Source organism: Galeopterus variegatus, unplaced genomic scaffold, assembly GCF_000696425.1.
Source record: "Galeopterus variegatus unplaced genomic scaffold, G_variegatus-3.0.2 Scaffold1576, whole genome shotgun sequence".
Lineage (NCBI taxonomy): Eukaryota > Metazoa > Chordata > Mammalia > Dermoptera > Cynocephalidae > Galeopterus > Galeopterus variegatus.
In genome coordinates, this window is record NW_007727687.1 from 94,368 (window position 1) to 114,264 (window position 19,897).

A 19,897-nucleotide genomic window follows, 5' to 3' on the forward strand; every position below is an offset into this window, starting at 1 on the left:
AAAAAAAAAAAAAAAAAAAAAAAAAAAAAAAAAAAGAAGTGTCTTGTGTTATGATACTTCGCCTTCTACTCAGTCCCTAGTGCTGTTATTTTTGGATGTGCACGTGAAGCATTGCAAGGAAAAGTAGGAGAAGCACAGAGAAATGCCCAAAAATGAGTAGGATGCTGTCCACTAGCTGGAGTTGGACTAAGGAACTTGTTCAACAGACTTTGGTAAAAGGAGCCTTGATTTATTTACATCCAAGTTTTGTTGTGTCTGTGCTTCCATTCTTCTTTAAATTCTCTAAGTTTCAGACATCAAGTTTGTAAAAGGTTGTAAATATATATACCCCATCATTTTGATGGCCATACAATATAAATGAAATTGTTTGAAAAATCTCTCTACAAAGTATTATTATATAACCCAAATCAGATGTTATCTCAATTTTATAGTTTTATCCCTTTGTGGTTTGATACATTTTTCTATTTCAAGTCCTGGGATGAAATGTCGTTCATCCCAAGAAAGTCAAGTGGTCTGCAAACTTTATCAAATACTAATAGGGATTAATAGAAATGCATATCATACTGGTGAGATTTCTTCATCTCATTAGATTCTAGTGAACTATGTCAAGATATGGAAATGCAAGTATGTATAGGTAGCACAGGGCTGAGAGAATATTAGGTTCTTTTACAAAAACATCAGAATTATATCAAAAGGCACATAACTGAAGTGAAAAACTACATAAGATGTTAATGTTTCTGAAAACAATTTTAAAATACTTTCATAAAAAAACAAAACAAAATAAAAACAAACTGGGAGCTTTTTTCACAAAGCTAAAAAAATTATTTTAGGAACAAATTATAAAAGAAGAGCATAGATTAAATTGCTTATGCACTGTAGAAAACTAGAAAGAAGGACTGCAAAGAATTAGTGCTAGGAATTAGAGCCCTTTCAGCAGCCATTTGTTTCCCATTAATTTTTTCATGCAATCGCCTTATGAAACTTTTCACCTGCTAATTTACTTGCAAATACTACTAAATCCTAAATTATATGCAGGCTTTTCTCCTGCTTTCTGGAGAACTAGCCTTAATGGAGGGCAGGATTTATTGTTAATATATCCAGTTTCTTTCTCTCTGATCCTGATCTGGAATAAATCATTTCCTGCACTTAATGAGTCCCTTCCATTAATAATGTTAAATTAACTGTTGACTCGGTTCCACACTCCAAGTAATAGCACAAAATATTTGTTAATTCTTGAAAATTTTCAAAGTGGTATTTTCTAATTTCCTTCTTTCTTTCTTTCCCTTCCTCCCCCTTTTTCTTTTTCTTTCTCTCTCTCTTTGTTTCTATACAAAACAGGCCCATATTTTTGCCCCCATATTTCAAATGGAAAACCCGAGGCTCAGGAAATATATGATTTTTTCCTGCTAAAGTCCCATAACTCCGATTGAGAGATCATAATCAGAGGTACTTACACTTTACTAATTCATTAATTTACTAATTCAAATATTAATATTGAATTCCCATAGGTGCCTGGAACTGTGCTGGGAACTGGAGAAGAAGGGAAGAGGAAGAAAAACACAGGCTTCACCCTCCAGCAGCCCAGCAAGACAGGGGGACAACGAACAAGTAACTGAGAAGATGAGTAAGAAAAATTGTGAGGAAAACTACAAAGCACTTTTTAAGTGAATGACAATGGGACAAAATAGGTCTTAGGGGTCATGGAAATGATCTTTGAGAAATGGTGTCCAAGCTGAGACCTGAAGAAAAAAGTAGAAGTTGAATACAGAGAAGGGATGTTAAATCAGAAAGAGATATAAACTTATGGAACATTCTGGAAAGTGAAACAAAGTTCATTATGAACAGAATTTACAGAGGAAAGGATATCAGGTGCTTTACATTTTTCCCCCCTCCGTCTAGATCTAGATGCTTTATACCTTGATGTACTTGACTGATGGCTTTTTATTTAGGTTTTGGCTTATATATTGTTTTCTTAGTGAAGTCTTCTTTGACCATGCAATTTACAATTAAATACTCCCAGCACTCTCTTTTCTTCTTTAGAGCTTTATTTTTCTTGCTGCATTTATTATCTTCTGATGAACTGTATACTTCTCTCTACCTCTACCCCCACCTAGAATGTAAGTCCTATGAGAGCTGGAGCTATTATTTTGTTCCCTGTAGTATTCCCTCCACCATCAGGAGGGGCTAGTACACAGTAGTCTGTCAATAAATGTGCATCAAGTGAAAGATGAAGAAAACAAGTAGACAGCAATGAAGGCCAGCAAACAGGCAGAGGCAGATCTTTTAGGGTGTCACATGCTACGAAAATAATTTTGTTTTTATGTTAACAACAAAGAAAAAGATTGTGGATAGATTTCAATAAGGAAATAACATGACTTGTGTTTCTTAAAAATAATACTTTGGCTTTAATATGGAGATTGGTCTCAAAGGGTGAGGAGCTGATGAGGAGGTGGGTAGTGAGGAATTCATTGCCGTGATTAAAATTACAAATTACACTGACATGGGATTGGAAGTGAAATGCATGGTCCTCGTTGGAAAGAGCCTTGTGTGTCCTATTGAGGAGCTTGAACTTAACTTTGAAGGTAAGAGGGAACTATTCTGGTAGACTACTCAGGAGTGTGGTTTTTAGCATCGTGTTTTGGAGAGATGACTCCGACAGTAGTATTTGGAAAGTTGAATAAGGGTTTGATATGAATAACTGTCCCATTTGTAGGTTAAGTGACTTGTTCAAGGTTACACAACCAATAGATAGCATACTTGAAATTCTGACTTTGAATTGAATGCCTCTGCCACTAAACTAAGTCATCTGTTACAATGATATTGTATAATAGTACTATTGATAGTATCATGTCTTGTTAGATGCTAAGTTTTATATATGCATAATCTCATGTATTTCTCACAGTAATCTTTATCACACACACACAATTGCACACAAACACAAGCTCAGTGTTGCAGACTATTGTTCTCCCAGGCTCCCAGCCTAGAAGGCCCATGTCGCTTTAGAATGTCCCTCCCCACCAATTTTTATTCCTGCCTGAAGCTGGCACTTAGCTGCTTTTATTTCTTTTCCCCATAAAGCCTTCTTATTCTCCTGTTCAAGGAGAAACTTCCTTTGGGGTTTCCTCTGACCCAACAGACTGAGTAAAGCACCTATTCCCTGACAGTTTGAGTCTTGAAGAATTTGGGCGGCTGATTGAAAACTGTTTAGCAATATTAGTATTTTTATTACACGAAAGCGGAGATCCAAAACAATAGCCTGTGGGTCGCACATAGCCATTTCATGGAGGAGGAAATGGAAGTTCAGAGAAAGAAGATAATTTAAGGTAAAACAAAACAAAAAACTTCCTCCCTCCCCAATAAAAACTAACCATGTTCTTTCTGATGTCAAAATCTATAATCTTTCCACTAAATGACCTTGCTTTCATATCCTTTTACATAGGTTAGAGTGTGACATATTTTCGAAAGATGTTAAGGTTCTGTTTTCAAATGGAAAGCTTCAGTTGTAAAGAAAAATCATTTATGTTAAATGTTTTATTCCCATTCAAATTATATTACTGAAGGAAAGGAAAGTGCTTAAAACCTGTACTTTGTAAAAATCAATTTGTATCTATTATGGCAAAAAAAAAAAAAAGGAAGAAAAGAAAAATCATCCAAATTAACTCAATGTTTCCATTTTTATGCCAATTAAGATGGTAATAAAATAGAGTATTAATCCTTGCTTACACAAGTTGGCTCCCACGGAAGAAAAGAAAAATCATCCAAATTAACTCAATGTTTCCATTTTCATGCCAATTAAGATGGTAATAAAATAGAGTATTAATCCTTGCTTACACAAGTTGGCTCCCACAGTGAAGCAAGAGTTTTGTTGTTAGGTAAATCATATTTGCTCTGAAGCTATTTTGGAATATTCCTCTAAATGGTGATGTAATTCTGCAACTCACACATATTAGTGTTTAACATGAGTGATTCTCGCTTTCTATTGAGGCACTGGCTGCTCACCAGGAAATTGGCATTGGCTCTCTAAAGTCATAATCATTATATAAGAAACATCAACTCCTGTTTAGAAGTCAAAGTACAAAAATAATTTGGTTTCTGTGCCTGTGCCCAAGATAATTAGTTATAAATAGACTTGACCTTCTCTTTGGCAAAGAGCAAGCATAGCAGGGGTCTCGAAAGCATAGGGCAACCAAGTAAAGTTGAGCAATGCTTGTTTTGTGCAGTGATGCCAGGCCTGGAAGGGGTGTAAGGACGAAATCCAGCCAACATTCAGCCTGCAGGTATCCAGGGAGACAAATTTTTTCCAATTTGTCCAGAATCTTGTATAGGCAGGCTGAAGCTGATGAGCTATATGAACTTGGGCAACACTTTCAAATTCTTTGAGTCTCATTTCTTAAACTGTAAAATTGAAATAGCAATATTTAGGCCACAAAATGCATATTTATGAAATCATATTGTAAATTGTATACTCAGGCACACATGTGTTTTTGTTCACAATTTTAATGACATTGGCCCTTTTCCCAGATATACCCTGCCTCTCTTCCCTTGAGCAAATATTCCCTGTTAAGTATTTTTTTAGTAAAACATTATTACCTAATAATTTTTTTTAGTAAAATAAGTTCTGCTCCAAATTTTTAAAAATTGACTCCATTTTATTCCTGAAAGTGCTAGTATTCTGAATAATTTATGAAGAAGTTAGCAATAGCAATTAAATAACAGAGATTTAATACTTAGAATTAAATGTTAAGAGATTTTCTTAACATTTATTTTTAACATGTATCTTTTATTTGGTTATAATCAAAAGACATGGTTTAGAAAATATTTTCTAATGCACAGTAACTTGTATCTTTTATTTGGTTATAATCAAAAGACATGGTTTAGAAAATATTTTCTAATGCACAGTGTAAAAAAAATAAAAATGATGCAACACAAATTTCTGTCAGTTTATTTCTCACATACCAATATATCTCTAAGTAGGCACTTCTTTTTTTTTTTTTTTTTATTTTGTACAATTCAAACACAGAACTCAGTGCATGTTCACATTACCCAGAAATAACCTACTCAAGTGAAAAACATGAGTGGATAATTCAAGTTTCATTGAAATGGTTGTGGTAAGTTTGCAAAATGTTTACATCATATACCTCACAGCAAATTTCCTAAAACAGATACATCTAGCTCCCCAAATCCTCTAGTCCCCAGAGGAATATCAACAGGATTAATCTTCATCAGTTTTACCCAATGCAATCCCTCCCCATTTTTCAGTTCCCATCTCTTTTCTTCTAATTCCCTAAACTGTAATTGCTTCCTCACTCTATTATGCAGAACAATTCAACAGACTTGCAAACCCACACCTATTCTACAGCTATCCAAGCAAGGAAGGATAGTCAATTTTTCAGAAACCATTTCTCCTTAAAATAGGGTAGGGGGTTATGATATTGATAATGACGATAAAATCTTGACACTTAGATGCATGCATTTTTTAATTTTATTTGGTAGACAACATTTTATCAGGAGTTTCTTTTATTTTTTTGAAGCCCATATGGCAATCCTACATAAAGGAGAATATCACTGCATTTTAATGTATTTCTGCTGCTAAGACTAAGTTTATTCTTCTGTGTACAGTGGCTTTCTTCAAATACTTCAAAGAGTCAGGCAGTGTGAAGTTGGCAGTTTTGGAAGGTGGGATTTTGGAAGGTTCTTCTACAAAGTAGGAGTCTTTTTGGAACTCCTGGTCTCTTGGTGTCTATCCCAAGAATTCTTCCATACCTAGGCAGTCAGGGGATGTATGTGGATGTAGAGGTGCTATTGGGCATAAGAGACTTTGGCCTTTTTACATCCATTTTCTACATGTTTTTCCCTTCAAACCTAAAGAAAAAGATTACTTATGACACTTTACAGACACAAATATCGAGTAGTGAAATTTGAACCAAATTGAACTCCCATTTTCTACATGTTTTTCCCTTCAAACCTAAAGAAAAGGATTACTTATGACACTTTACAGACACAAATATCGAGTAGTGAAATTTGAACCAAATTGAACTAGGGCATAGATTGTGCTGGAGTGGAAATGCTTTCTCTGGTTTTGTACACACAAAACATGTTTATATTCACATCTATGCACTGAAACATTTGGTTTTTGAAAGGGAGAAAAAAGGCAAGGTTTTTTGCCTCAACAATTCTGGAAAAAAATTAAGGAACAGTATATGTATGTGCATGTAGTTGGGTGGGAGGCAAGTTATGCAAAATTACAAGATGTTGGGCACAAGCAGAACTGCATTTTTGGCTTAGGAATTAGTGTGGCAAATAGCTGGGGAGGAAGCAATTTTTTACCTTTAGCATATAGCCCAAAACACCCGTGGCACGGTAAAGATAGAAGAAATGAGACTATTAAAAGAAAGCAGATGTAGCATTAAAAACAATGGCCATGATACAGAATCTTTAAGGAGTTTTTATCTAATGAAATAATGACAACGACAACAACAGCTGCTTACATGTTTGATCTAAAGCCACAAGGTGGCAAGGTAAAGAGATTAGCATCCACAACCTCTGTAAGTGATGTTAACGTCCAACTGTGATTGGAAGTTAGGTGTGGAATATACTAAAAAGCATATGTACTTCACAGGGTCTGGTTTTCCAAAGTCTTGAAGTTTTAGATATTAACCTTGTGGAGGACTGGAAGTTTTCCTCAGGCTATAAGTCTCTGGTGTAAGATAAAGATTTGTGGCACATCAAGGTTGCTGGCTCAAGGACAGACTAGTTACTGATTGTTATGTAAAGATAGTGAGAAATTGCTGTAAAATCACTTAATTGTCTACTGGAATGTCATCTGGCTTGTTTCACTGAAAGTTTCCAGCCTATACTGTTAAACTATAACCCCACCTTTATTCTCTTCCTGTAACTTCCTGGTCTGGAAAATAAATACAGGAAGAGAACCCCAATTCGGTGTTAATTTCCCGAGGAAGGGTTGCCTCTTGCTGGAGGGTCCCTGGGAAGTTAATCCCTGTGGGGCTTCTCACTGCTCTAAGGAGATGGGCTTTGAGTAATCCTTTGCATCTCTGTCACACAAGGGAAGTGGGGTGACAAATACTTGGGGGGCAGAGCAACACAAAGCAACAGTTAGGGAAAAGGACAGAGTGGGAGGAGGCTTGGATTACATCGGGTTCCCTGATGAGGCGCCTTAAACTTCTTTTACTTACATTTCCCCAGGTTCTTGGGTTTTAGATGAGAAAGGAGACTATATGTATGAACAGAAAACTGGAAAACAGTAATAGTCTATTAGGCAAATGCAACAAATATACCTCCTTTTCTCTGGAGCCTCTGTTTTCACTGATTGCTGATAATATACCATGATTCAAGTTGAGAAGTCACTTTAGAAGTAGAAGTCATTTTTACTAAGACTGATGACTAAAATTTTGGCTGCAGCAGCTGACAAATATTGAATTTGTACAAAGAGCCAGGGAAGCAGTTTCTCCAAAAGAGAGGAGAACTAATGAGGGTCTGTGCTTTTATTTTTATTTGGTCTGTGCCTTTCCATGTATCTGTTTAATAATCATTGCAAAGTTAAAAATTAGTGTTTCCTTTTCCTTATAATATGCATACTCTTGAAATCATTGTCAATAAAATTAACTCTTTCTTTATTTCTGGAATATTTATTTGGCAGAAAATTTATAAATTATGGTGCTGTAGATTGAATTTCCCTCCACCCCCACATACACATTTAAGCTTAATACCCCTATAACAGTTGAGGGTGGGAAATCCTATTATGGTAATTGAAAGGTGGGGCCTTGACAAGCTGATTAGATTGGGAGGACTATACCCTAGTCAATGGATTAATAATAGTGGTCATGGGTGTGGCTCTGAGGGTTTTAAAAGGAGAGAACTGAGAGTCTCTCTGCCCTGCCATTCTGCCGCATAAGACACCTGTGTCACTGTCACCATATGATGGGAAAAAAATTCATCCTAAATGTGACCTGGGACAGAAACATTTTCCTTAATGTGATTGACAACCTCTTTCTTGGAATGTAAAATTTTTAAGAAATTATCTGATGTACTTTACTATGATTACATTTTGGGGGGAAAACCCATAATTCTATCTACCCATCTGATTACAAGTCAAGAGTCTAGAGACCTTTAAACAACATCTTTTCTTTCAATAACTGAAGTGTAGAACAAAATGGCTGTCTCAATATGAGGCCATGATATATCTTGTGAAAAGCATTGCATCTTTTACATATCTATATTAGTCCATTTCCATTGCTTATAACAAAAAATTCAGAACAGGGTGAATTATAAGCAAACAAAATTTATTGTTTATAGTTTCTGAGGCTGGGAAGTCCAAAGTCCATCTGGTGGTGGTGACAGTGACCAAGGGGTCTCACATTGCAAGATGGCAGAAGCAGAGAAAGCAGAGAGAGAGAGAGACAGACTCTCCTCTTCTTTTAAAGCCCTCAGAACCATGCCACTGACCACCATTTTTAATCCATTCACTTCTACACAGTTCTACACTCCAATCACCTCTTCAAGACTCCACCCTTCAGTTACTATAATAGGATTTCCCATACTCTTAACAGTCACAGTGGGGGCCAAGTTTCTAATACATAAAACTTGGGGGACACAATTCAAGCTTCAATGAGTTTGTGGGGGACATAATTCAATCTACTACAATATCTCCACAGTAAGACTGAAACTCCCTAACACAAACAAAAGAACTAGGGAGAAAAAACTTCAAAAAAATGAAGAGGAAAGCAAAAGTAGGCAGAGAAGAGTGTTAAATCAAGACAATTACCTGGAGGCCACAGAAAATCAGAATGTTGGCCTCAGACTAGAATAACTTATTTCTATAAAAATAATGAACTCCTAAGACTTGTCAGAGAAGAGATAAAGTGGATTAAAAAAAATTGCAGGAAAAAATCCTATCTTCCTAACTCTGTTGACTCGAAATTGGAGAATTCCAATTTTAAAATGCTCTTCAAATGTAATTTTAATAAATGTTTTTGACATTTGTATACATGGTTTATTTTCCTTTTTACTATATATGTTCCTTTTGGGACAGTATGCAGAAAGAAATTGTTTTCTTTCAGTATTTTTCATCTTGTTGAGTAGGAAAGCAAGGTTTTCTGAGTTAGTCCATGCCATGTTGAGAAAGTGTCATATTCAAACACTAATCCTTATTTCCACTCAAGTTCTAATTTCTCTGTGAGCTACTGGACAGTCATTCACTCAAGAAATATTTATTGGGCACACAATGTATGTGGAAGAAACTATGATATAGGACAAGGTGGTGAACGAGACAATCATGGTACATGCCTTCAAGGTGCTCATTCTGATGGGAAAGATATGGCTTTCTCTCTAAAGTTGCCTGTCTAGACCATACTACATTCTTTCTTTTCTAATTCTGTTACTTGCAGCTGGTACTGCAAAGTGTAGGACTAATTATGTTCTAATTATTTGTTGGTATCATTCCCCAACTAAATTACATACACCAACACAGAGCAGTGATCATATACTTATCCTTTTATTTTAAGTTCCCATGATGCCAAGCACAATGCTGATCCAGGAAAGACACTTAATATTTGCTGATTAACTGATGGATATGTGAATTACTATATATTGAAAATCATTATAGGGACTTCTGTAGAACACATTATCATAAAATTCTTTAAAACAAGAAGCAATATTTGACTAGCTCTTTAAAGGGTGGAGTTTTCCAGGTTGCTAGGAAAGTGATTTATAATATGTTCAATGATTTGGAGGCATGAAATGGAAAAACATATAATTTAATAATGCAGAAAATATTTAGTGGTTACTTTCTACTGGGCACTATTCCATGTACTTACACTTGTACATATTGACTCATCTACTCCTCACAACCATTCTCTAAGGTTGTAGTATAATTATTCCAATTTTTTTTTTCCTTTTTGTCTTTTTTACTGACTGGTAACGGGATCGCATCCCTCGGTGTTGCGCCCACACCCCGCTCAGCCAGTGAGCGGGAACCGGTCTCCACATTGGATCCAAACCCTCAGCGGGAGCGCTGCCACACTCCCAAGCGGCGCACTCTCCAGTGCACCACCGGGCCGGCCCATAATTATTCCAATTTTGCAGTTTAGAAGTTTGAAACGCAAAGAGTTCAGATAACTTGCTCAAACTCTGAGAGATAATAAACGGTGTAGAAAGATTTTGAACTCAGCAATCTGTTTTCAGAGTTCATGTTCTCACTCAACATACAATACCATATTGCAGAGTATTCAGAGTAAACCTTTTTTTTTAATCATTACACAATGTACAATGTAAACATTTTTGTGGCCCTTTACCAATTTCTCTCTAACCCCACCCCCAACAGTAAAACTTTTGTTGTGAGTCGAGTATGTTATAAACAACAGAATATTAGAATACAAGAACAGTTAGGGTCAGATTCTAAAGAATCAATTATAACATACTAAGTAGTATGGGAGTCATTTTTTAAACATAAGAAGGACATATGGAGGTCTTAAGAAAGAGGATAAAAATGTTGCTGGTTTTTTTTTTTTTTTTTTTTTTTGTCTTTTTCGTGACCGGTAAGGGAATCGCAACCCTTGGTGTGGTGTCGCCCGCACCGCGCTCAGCCAGTGAGCGCACGGCCATTCCTATATAGGATCTGAACCCACGGCGGGAGCGACGCTGCGCTCCCAGCGCTGCATTCTCCTGAGTGTGCCATGGGCCGGCCCAAAATGTTGCTGTTTGAAGGTAACACTTTTCAGGACTGTATAGAGAAAACCGTAGATTTGAGGTGGGAGGAGGGTATTTAAAAACAGGGAGGTAACAAGGTTTAAAAAGTATACTCTGTGGCATCAGTTTGATGTAGGCTCAAATCCTGACTGGGCAATTACTGCTATTCACTGAAATTTCCGTCCTCCTCCTTGCAGGAATACCTGTTTATCCTTATTAACTTAAGCAAGTCCAGGTGATTTGCTTTAACCAAGGAAATGTGAGCACATGTTATATGTATTTGTTACCGCAGCATAACCTAGTCTATCCTGAGAGACATACAGGCTTTGGCACTTAATAGTTTTATCTTAAAGTATTTAACAATGTTTAATAACTCTGAGCCTCTATTTCCTTATATGTAAATAATAGGATAATGATGATGATAATACCTGATTTTTTATTTTTATTTTTTTGTCGCTCTTTGTCTGGCTTATTTTTTTTCTTTGAGTCTGACACATAGCTGTTACTCAGCAGATGCTAATTCAAAGGGAATGAAATAAACAAGTAGCAGAAGCATAATAAGCAGGATTCCAAAGATAGTTTTGAGGCAAAATAAACAGAACCTGAATTCAATTTGGTATATAGAATAAGAAGTAAATGACTAAGATGATCCCAAGTTTCCAATTTATAGAATATAAGATGGATGGTAACGTTAACTAAAATAAGACAGAGGTTAAGTTGACAGATTGTGTGCTTAGTTATCTACAACAAGCCAGATATAAGTATTAAGTTGGCACTTGAGGCTCTGAAGCTAAAGGAGATAGATTAAATCTAAAATTATGGTTTAAAAAATAATCAGCCTGTAAATAATTGAAGGCATGAGATAGAGGGATGTGGTCACTCAAAGGAAACAGGCAGAAAGAGAAAAGAATATAAAAGCCGTGAATAGAACTTTAGGTGGGATTGGTAGAAGGATCCAAGATAAAAGACTGAAATAAATGTGTGCTGAAGTAGCAGAAAAAATAGTTTTTTATAAGGGAAGAGAGGGCAGAGTTATAAGTATAGAGGGATCCTCACTATCAAATTACTGCAGAGAGGTCAAGTTGGGTATGAGAGGTTTCTATAGTTTCTGAAATGTTATGATATGGTTATTATTTTACTTGTGTGAATCATTGTTTTAATTTTTTTTCTTCTGTTGTTCAAGGGAGGATTGATAGGAAGCAATTATGGAATAAAGACAAGGAACTCCAGAATGAATATAAAAGGAAAAGAAAAGTATTTTATCATTTTTTCCCCTAAACTATGATGCCTAAAATTTTGAATAGTTTAAAGGCCATCTAGAATCTCACTGACTTTGTCAATGTGAAAATTCTAGACACAATTCAGAGCAAAATAAAGTAGCTTCTTTTTTTTCCTGTTACATTCTTTTTACTTTCTCTTTATTGTAGCTGCTCGCCTCTGCCCCTGCCCCCACCCCGAATCCCTTTTGGAGTCAAAAAAAACTGACAGTAAGTTTGGAAACAGGATTCTAATATTGTTTCATAATCTGAATTCACATTAGTTACTTACTTCTCTGAGCCTCCTGTTTCTTAACTGGAAAAAAATGAAATGATGCTATATTGTTGATAGATTTGTTCAAATTTAATTGTCCTAATATGTGTGAAATACAGAATCACAGTGCAGAAACTCTGTAAATATGTCTCTTTTATCCTTCTTTCTATTAATTCTAGTCATTCCCTTTCTAGAGGAAAATTTCCAGCTGAATATTATAAAACCCCCTCTGCATTTTATTCCTTTCCCAGACCTTTATAGAAAAGGAATCTATATTTTACTAGACTATAATTGAAAAAAGAATTTTTATAGGCTCAATTCTATAATTCCATGGATACCTATTTTGTATTATCTTAAACAAAATTTCTGATCTGGCATGATTTAGTTTAAAACAAAGGTTCCCAATCACTGAGAAAATGATCAGTGTTTAAAATTTATTTTTGCTACAACTGAATTCAACTACAATAGTCTTATGAATATATTGCTTGGATGTGATACGGAGCCAGTAAGGGTTTACAAATGCATGTGGAGAGATGTTCAACCCACTGAGAGTAAAAATTAAGAGCCATAACATGAAGTACATCTAGCACAAAAAATTCTCATTTTCAGAGAAATATGGAAGAAATTTATGAACAGATTATACAGTAATGTAAAAACAGTTAAGGTTTCTTTCTTTCTTTTTTTTTTTTTTTCCTTTTTGTCTTTTTCCGTGTCCGGCAACAGATCGCAACCCTCAGTGTTGCCCCCATACCGGACCGGGACCGGCAACGGGATCGCAACCCTCGGTGTTGCTCCTGCACCTCGCTCAGCCAGTGAGCGGGAACCGGTCTGTATGTGGGATCCGAACCCTCGGCGGGAGCGCCACCACACTCCCAAGTGGCACACTGTAGCAGTACGCCACCGGGCCGGCCCAAGGTTTCTTTTAAAATAAACTTCCTGCTGAGGATCAAGGAAATCGTTTAACAAATCTGGATACTTTTGTAAACATTATGAAATAAACTTATAGGTAAGTAGAAAATATATTGTAAGTTATTATTAATGTTTTAAAATCACCTATTATAATGTTCTTTTATAAGTTTACTCCAAATTCAAAACTTGGAAAAAACTGGTTTAAGAAGAAGAAAAGCCATATTTGATGTTATGGGAAGGTACAGTTTTTATCAAAAATACTATTATGATGGATTGAAAAGAAACATTTTGTTTTATGGGAAGAGAAAGATGATATAAACATTTCTCTTTCCTGACTTTATGGTTACATTATTCAGATTTTCTATAAGCATTGCTTAACTAAATAAAAAGAGTATGAGCCATTTCCAGTTAATTTTGTCACTTTATAACGAACAAAATATATTATGCAAAAATGACCTCAGTGTTGCTACTGAGAAATATTATGTTTAAATGTATTGTGTAATTTGGAGCAAAATGTAAAGCAATAAAAGTTACAAAATATTATGGCAATCTTCTTGATGTTATATCACTTCTGAGTTTTTAAGTTTTTCTAGTGTTTCAACCATTTCAAAACCAAGGGGTACAAATCCCCTCTCTAGCTATAATGGAATAACTGTTGTTAGACATGTCATCTTTCCATAAGCAAATTTAAAACTGGAAAAAAATATATGAGGCAAGGTCATTGGCACTAAACAGGCCATAATCCTATAGAGAAGAAGACCATATAATGTGAGGCCTTCATTTTCCCCAGGTTCGTGTTCCAAGGCAATTGCTGCACAGCTGGCAGTACAGAGAGATGGAGCCAAAGAAGAGTATGGCAATCTGAGAAGATATTGTGGAGGTCTGGTCTCTCTGAGATAAGCTCTGAGCTACCCAAGTGCTAGAAATTTTGATGTAGAGAACTGAGGTGGTGGGACCTGAGGAAACTATAAACATTTGAAATCTGTGTGGGATTTTCTCATGGATCCTTTTACACCTAAGAGAAAGTGGCTTCTATAAGGCTCAGATCTGAGTGGAACTGGCAGAGATCATGTAGTGCTGAGAGATTTTGGAGTTCTGGTCCAACCAAAAAGGAGAGACCTCAGTGATTACCTCAGATATTTAGTTGAGTCTCCCATAAAGACCATGTCTTAGGAGAAAAGAGTATACCCTAAAGTAAAGATCGTACTCTGGGACTAAATTGAAATCTACCAAGCATAACAAGAATAAGATGGTCTAATAACAAATTAACTTCTGCCAGGGAAAATTCCAGTGTCCTTCAGAGAAGGCAACACAATCCAGAATCCCCACAATGTATTATCCACAAGGGCCAGCATATATTAAAACAGTTTCAGACATTAAAAAAAGGTTTTAAAGACTGACAAGGAGAAAAAAATATATATAAAACTCAAGATGATCAAGATGGTGGAATTAGCAGACAAGGATTTTTTTTTTTTTTTTTTTTTTGTCTTTTTTCGTGTCCGGCAACAGATCACAACCCTCAGTGTCGCACCCGGACTGGACCGGGACCGGCAACGGGATCGCAACCCTCGGCATTGCCCCCACACCTCGCCCAGCCAGTGAGCGGGAACCGGTCTGTATGTGGGATCCGAACCCTCGGCAGGAGCGCCACCGCGCTCCCAAGCGGCGCACTGTAGCAGTGCACCACCGGGCCGGCCCAGCAGACAAGGATTTTTAAAACATTGAGTGTAGGCAAAGGAAACAATCAACAGAGTGAAGAGAAAACCTATGGAATGGTAGAAAATATTTGCAAGCCATATAGTTGATAAGGGGTTAATATTCAAAATATATAGGGAATGCAAACAATTCAGTAGAAAGAAAACAAATAACCCAATTAAAAAATAGCCATACCGCAGCCAGCCCAGCAACGACCACCAGGCTGCAGCAAGAAGGGCTCTGGGTTCCTGAGATGGGTTATGGGAGGTGAGGGCTTTTGACACACCTCCCTGAGATCTGCACCTAGCCCAGCAATGATCAAGCCAACACTGGAAGCTCCCCAGTCTCTTTGGGGGAATGTGGGGGTACCACAGGCCTCAATCCTGCTCCTTCTCCTTCCTCCTTCTTCCATCACATTTCCTTCCCCTTTCTCTTCTCCCTCTTCCTCCCAACTGCTCTGCAACAATGTCATAAAGTGTAAAAAAAAAAATAATAATTAATAAAATAAAAAAAAAATTTTAAAGCAAAAAAAAAAAAAAGTAGGCATAGACATGGGTAAACATTTATCAGAGGAAGATATACAAATGGCAAGCAGGTATATGAAAAACTGCTCAACATCACTAATTACCAGAGATATACAAATTAAAACCACAATGAGATATCACCTCATGCCTGCTAGAATAACTATTATCAAAAAAATAAAAAAATAAGTGTTGGAAAGGATGTGGAGAAAAAGGAATCCTTGTACAGTGTCAGTGGGGATGTAAATTAGTACAGCCATTATGGAAAACAGTATGGAGGTTCCCCCCAAATTAAAACTAGAGCTACCATATGAACTAGCAATTCCACCATGTATTATATATACAAAAGAACTGAAATCAGTATGTCAAAGAGATATCTGCACTCCCATGTTCATTGTAGCATTATTCACAGTAGTTGAGATATGGAATCAACCTAAGTGTCTGCGAATGGATGAATGGGTAAAAGAAAATGTGACACATATACACAATGGGATACTCTCTAGCCTTAAATAAAAAAGGAAAGTCTGTCATTTGCAACAACGTGGATAAACCTGGAGGACGTTATGTCAAGTGAAATAAGCCAGGTACAGAAATACAAATAAAACACCTAATGTAAGTATGATTAGGAAATTAAAGAAAAAGATGGCTATAATGAGTAAACAGATGAGAAACCTCCACAGAGAACAACAAAACTATTAAGAAAATTAAAATTTCAGAATTCTGAATGCATGACATCTGAAATGAAAATTTTACTGAATTGACTTAACTTAATTTTTGAGGTTTTAGTAAACAAAGCAACAGATTAATAAAAAAATTATCTAACCCTGAAAACAGGAAGGAAAGATTAAAAAATTGCTTCAGTAACCTGTGGAACCATGTCAATTAATGTAGCATATGTGTATTTGGTTTCTCAGGAAAAAAAAGAGAAAATATGTCAGAAAAAAATAATCTGTAGTAAAAATGTTCCAAAAATGTGAAAAAAAAAAAAAAAATCAAATTAACAATACAAGACATTCAATGGACAACAAGCAGGATAAACTTCCATGCATACAAACACAAAGAAAAAATGAACATAGACACCCTATGTGTAGTGATGATTCTTACTCCATTTATTTGTGATTGATAGCTGATGACTCTTCAAAGTCATCATTCTCTCTTCCCCTTGTGCTCCACATCTGAGCAAACTGACAAGAAAGCTGGGACGCGCCCCCTTTGGCCCTGCTGGGAGATTCAAGCCATGCAAACTGTTGCCCACATGTGGGAACCCTCATCTTGGCCGCATCTCCTAACAGCAATAAAATCTTGAGGCATTTTCTCTTTTTCTCTTGCTTTCCCAAGCTATTACAGACATCTTGGAAAGGCCTGCCCTGCTAGCCTATGAAATCTCAATTGTATAAGTAACAAACCTTTTCATTATTTCTTGAGGTATGTGTGATGTCATCAGTCTCAACATCTGACTCAAATTTTGGGTGGGGATTCCTCTGCCTCTGCATGTGACCGTAACACTAGGCAAAACCTAGTCAAATTTCTGAAAATCAGGGCTAACCAGATAATAGCCAAAACAGAAGGAAAACAAGTACACATTAAATACTGGGGAACAAAGACACAAAAGAAAAGAGAAAATGGAGTTTCTCCAAGGACCTGGATTGTTGCTTCTCACCACAATCAGACAAGAACACCAGCAGTGAGTGGAAATTTTTGTGAACATGAAGGCCAGGACAGCCTGCCCTCCAAAGATAGACTGCTACTGGGTTTCCCACTTGTATCAATATTTTCGTATACTTCATACCTTGTAGTGTTTATAGACATTGAAGTAACTTGTTGCCTGTCTAGTGATATTTTACTGCCAGTCACTCTCTCTGACAACTGTACAGCACATGCAGTACAACATCTGGTTCTTGATGTGTTATAACATAGCAAAGGGCATCACACAGCAAGAGAGCATGTGTGCGTGTCAGCTCACGTTTCTTTTCCTCTTCTTATTAAGCCCCAAGGCCATTACAGAGGCCCTGCCCCTGATGACTTTTTCAAATCCTAATTACCTCTCAAAGTCCCCATCTCCAAATACCATCATCATATGAATTGGGGACAAAGTTTCCAAAACATGAAATTTGGGGGAAACATTCAAACTATAGCAAAGCCCAACCTGGAATTCAGCACGAATTTGCCCCAACTGCCCTTTCCCATTATGACTCCTGGGCTTTCCCTTTGTTCCACTCAGGCTGGTTTCTTCCTCATCTCCTCAACAAGCTATTTTGTTTCAATCTACAGTCCTCCCCTGTTTCCTTTACTGGCAATTTCCCTGATGGTTTCTCTTTACTTCTCCCTGTCTTACCTTCCCTTCAGTACAGGGAAATGGAATTGTACCTTCACTGAGTTTTCTCTGTCTACCGAGCCCAAATACATATGCAAGTCTTTTGAATTTCTGAAGCAGCCATTGTCTTTTTAACTCCTTAAATTTAATAATGAAACAGTATCAGATAATGCAATACAGACTGCAATGTAGTGTTTATTACATGACATAAACTCTAAGACTCGGAAAAGTGCATACTAAAAGAAGATTTATTAAAGATGGCTGTATTTATATTTTATTCAAATATCAAATGAAAGTGAGTGTTTCTGAATGTAAAATCCAGTGCTTCTTTGAGCTTGGAAAGCATGCCAACAATTAGTTAAGCAAGGGCATTTATTGCTAAGAGTCAAAAAAAAAAAAAAGGGGCATATGTTTTCAGGGAATGTCTCTAAACTCCTAAATTTTCTTGACATTTTTTAAGATTTCCCTTATAAAGGTGATCACGAAAGGTAGCAGCACTTTATCATACTTGGCTGAGCTTATGAAGTTCATCAGTTATTGACTAATTTAAAGCACTATATTAAGCATGTCTTTTCTAGAAATAGAGATGCGATTATACTGATAAAATTTTGAGGACAAAGACTTAACACCCATCATTTACATAATGATTTGGTTGTCTAGTAAGGTAAAAAGGTGAATTTACTTGTCCGTATAAATGTAGATATACAATCAAGTACTGATGTGAAGCGTGACATCATTTGGCCCACCCCTTCACTCCCCAAACCACCCGCTTTTAGCTGACATAATGCTTGGTCCTCTACCGCCTCCCACCAGGTGGAGAGCAGGTACTAACTCAGTTGGGGAAGATGCTGCCACATCTTGAGTTCCAAATCACTCTCTGAATGCATTTCTTAAAGGCAAAACTTTATAAATCGTGGTTAAGCATGCTTGAGAGTCTGAATCTTCTTAATTGTTTACTTTACTACTTGTTTCAACATTTATTTGTTTTGGGGTTTTTTTTGTCTTTTTTTGTCTTTTTTCGTGACCGGCAACAGATCGCAACCCTCAGTGTCGCGCCCGCACCGGACCGGGACCGGCAACGGGATCGCAACCCTCGGTGTTGCCCCCACTCCTCGCTCAGCCAGTGAGTGGCCGGTCTGCACATGGGATCCGAACCCTTGGCGGGAGCACCGCCGCACTTCCCAAGCGGCGCACTGTAGCAGTGCGCCACCGGGCCGGCCCTTGTTTCAACATTTATTAAGTGTTATTCATGTATAAGGAATTAAGTACAATATTTGAGATACAATCTCCACATTGAAGGGCTTTCATAAATCACTTTTGTATAGGTTGTCTCCCCTGCTAGACTATGTTCATATTTCCATTGCCACCACACCAAACCACTGGAATGTTTAAACTTGCATCTGAAAATATGTTACCACTATTTTTTGTAAGCAGATATCTCCCAATAATAATAATAAGACCCAGAATCTGTTATTTCTTTCAAGTTTTGTGTTGTTACCATCATCCTAACAAAAGCCCTGCTGTTATCATGAGGTCCTATATTGACTGGACAGGGAAACTTCTAGATTTTCTGTAGCTATATCATCCTTCTGGAGTTTGAAAGACAGTATTCAAAATAGAAAAAGAAGTAGAATGACCAAGCCAAACATTTAAAAGGTATTTATTATGTTATCCACTACCAAACATGGTTTTAAGTGATATGAAAGAAAATTATCAAAACCACAACACAATTATAGCTTTCAAGGAATGTAGAATAGAATTGGATATAAATCCAATTCTACATATTAAAGTATAACTAGCTATCTTTGCTGAATGTGCTAAGGGCCAGATGGATGATACATTTTTTTGTTAGAAGCGCTCAAGAATGAAAAGTTCACAGGATTGAGTTCCTCTCTATTATACTGAGTGCTAAATATATTTTAGGCACTGCATTAGGTTCTGTTTATGTCACAGAACTATACATTTCAGTGTTGCTCTTATAATGATAACTGAAGTTTTTCTAGACACTTGGCCACTGTTTCTCTAAGCATCAAATATCTTCTTGAGGTAGTAATTACCCTAATTTTGTGATTTAAGAACTCAAATCCCAGAGAAGTTAGGATACTTATATATGTTCGCAAAGATACTAACTGAAAGAGTTCAGATTTGAATCCAAATCTGATTCACTCCAAAGCTCCTCTTCTTTTCACTTGGCTCCTTTGCCCCCTGCTCCTTCACCTACATC

At 36.7% G+C, this 19,897-nt stretch overlaps 1 protein-coding gene across 1 annotated transcript in view; it reads left to right on the forward strand.

The window, feature by feature from the left end:
- LOC103594543 overlaps positions 1 to 7,265 on the forward strand; it is a 26,335-nt gene extending 19,070 nt beyond the window's left edge. The window contains exons 4-5 of the mRNA XM_008577769.1: positions 1,509 to 1,608; positions 7,204 to 7,265. Coding sequence (XP_008575991.1) covers positions 1,509 to 1,608; positions 7,204 to 7,265 — 162 coding nt within the window. The remainder of the gene's footprint in view (positions 1 to 1,508; positions 1,609 to 7,203) is intronic.
- The last annotated feature ends 12,632 nt before the right edge of the window (positions 7,266 to 19,897 follow it).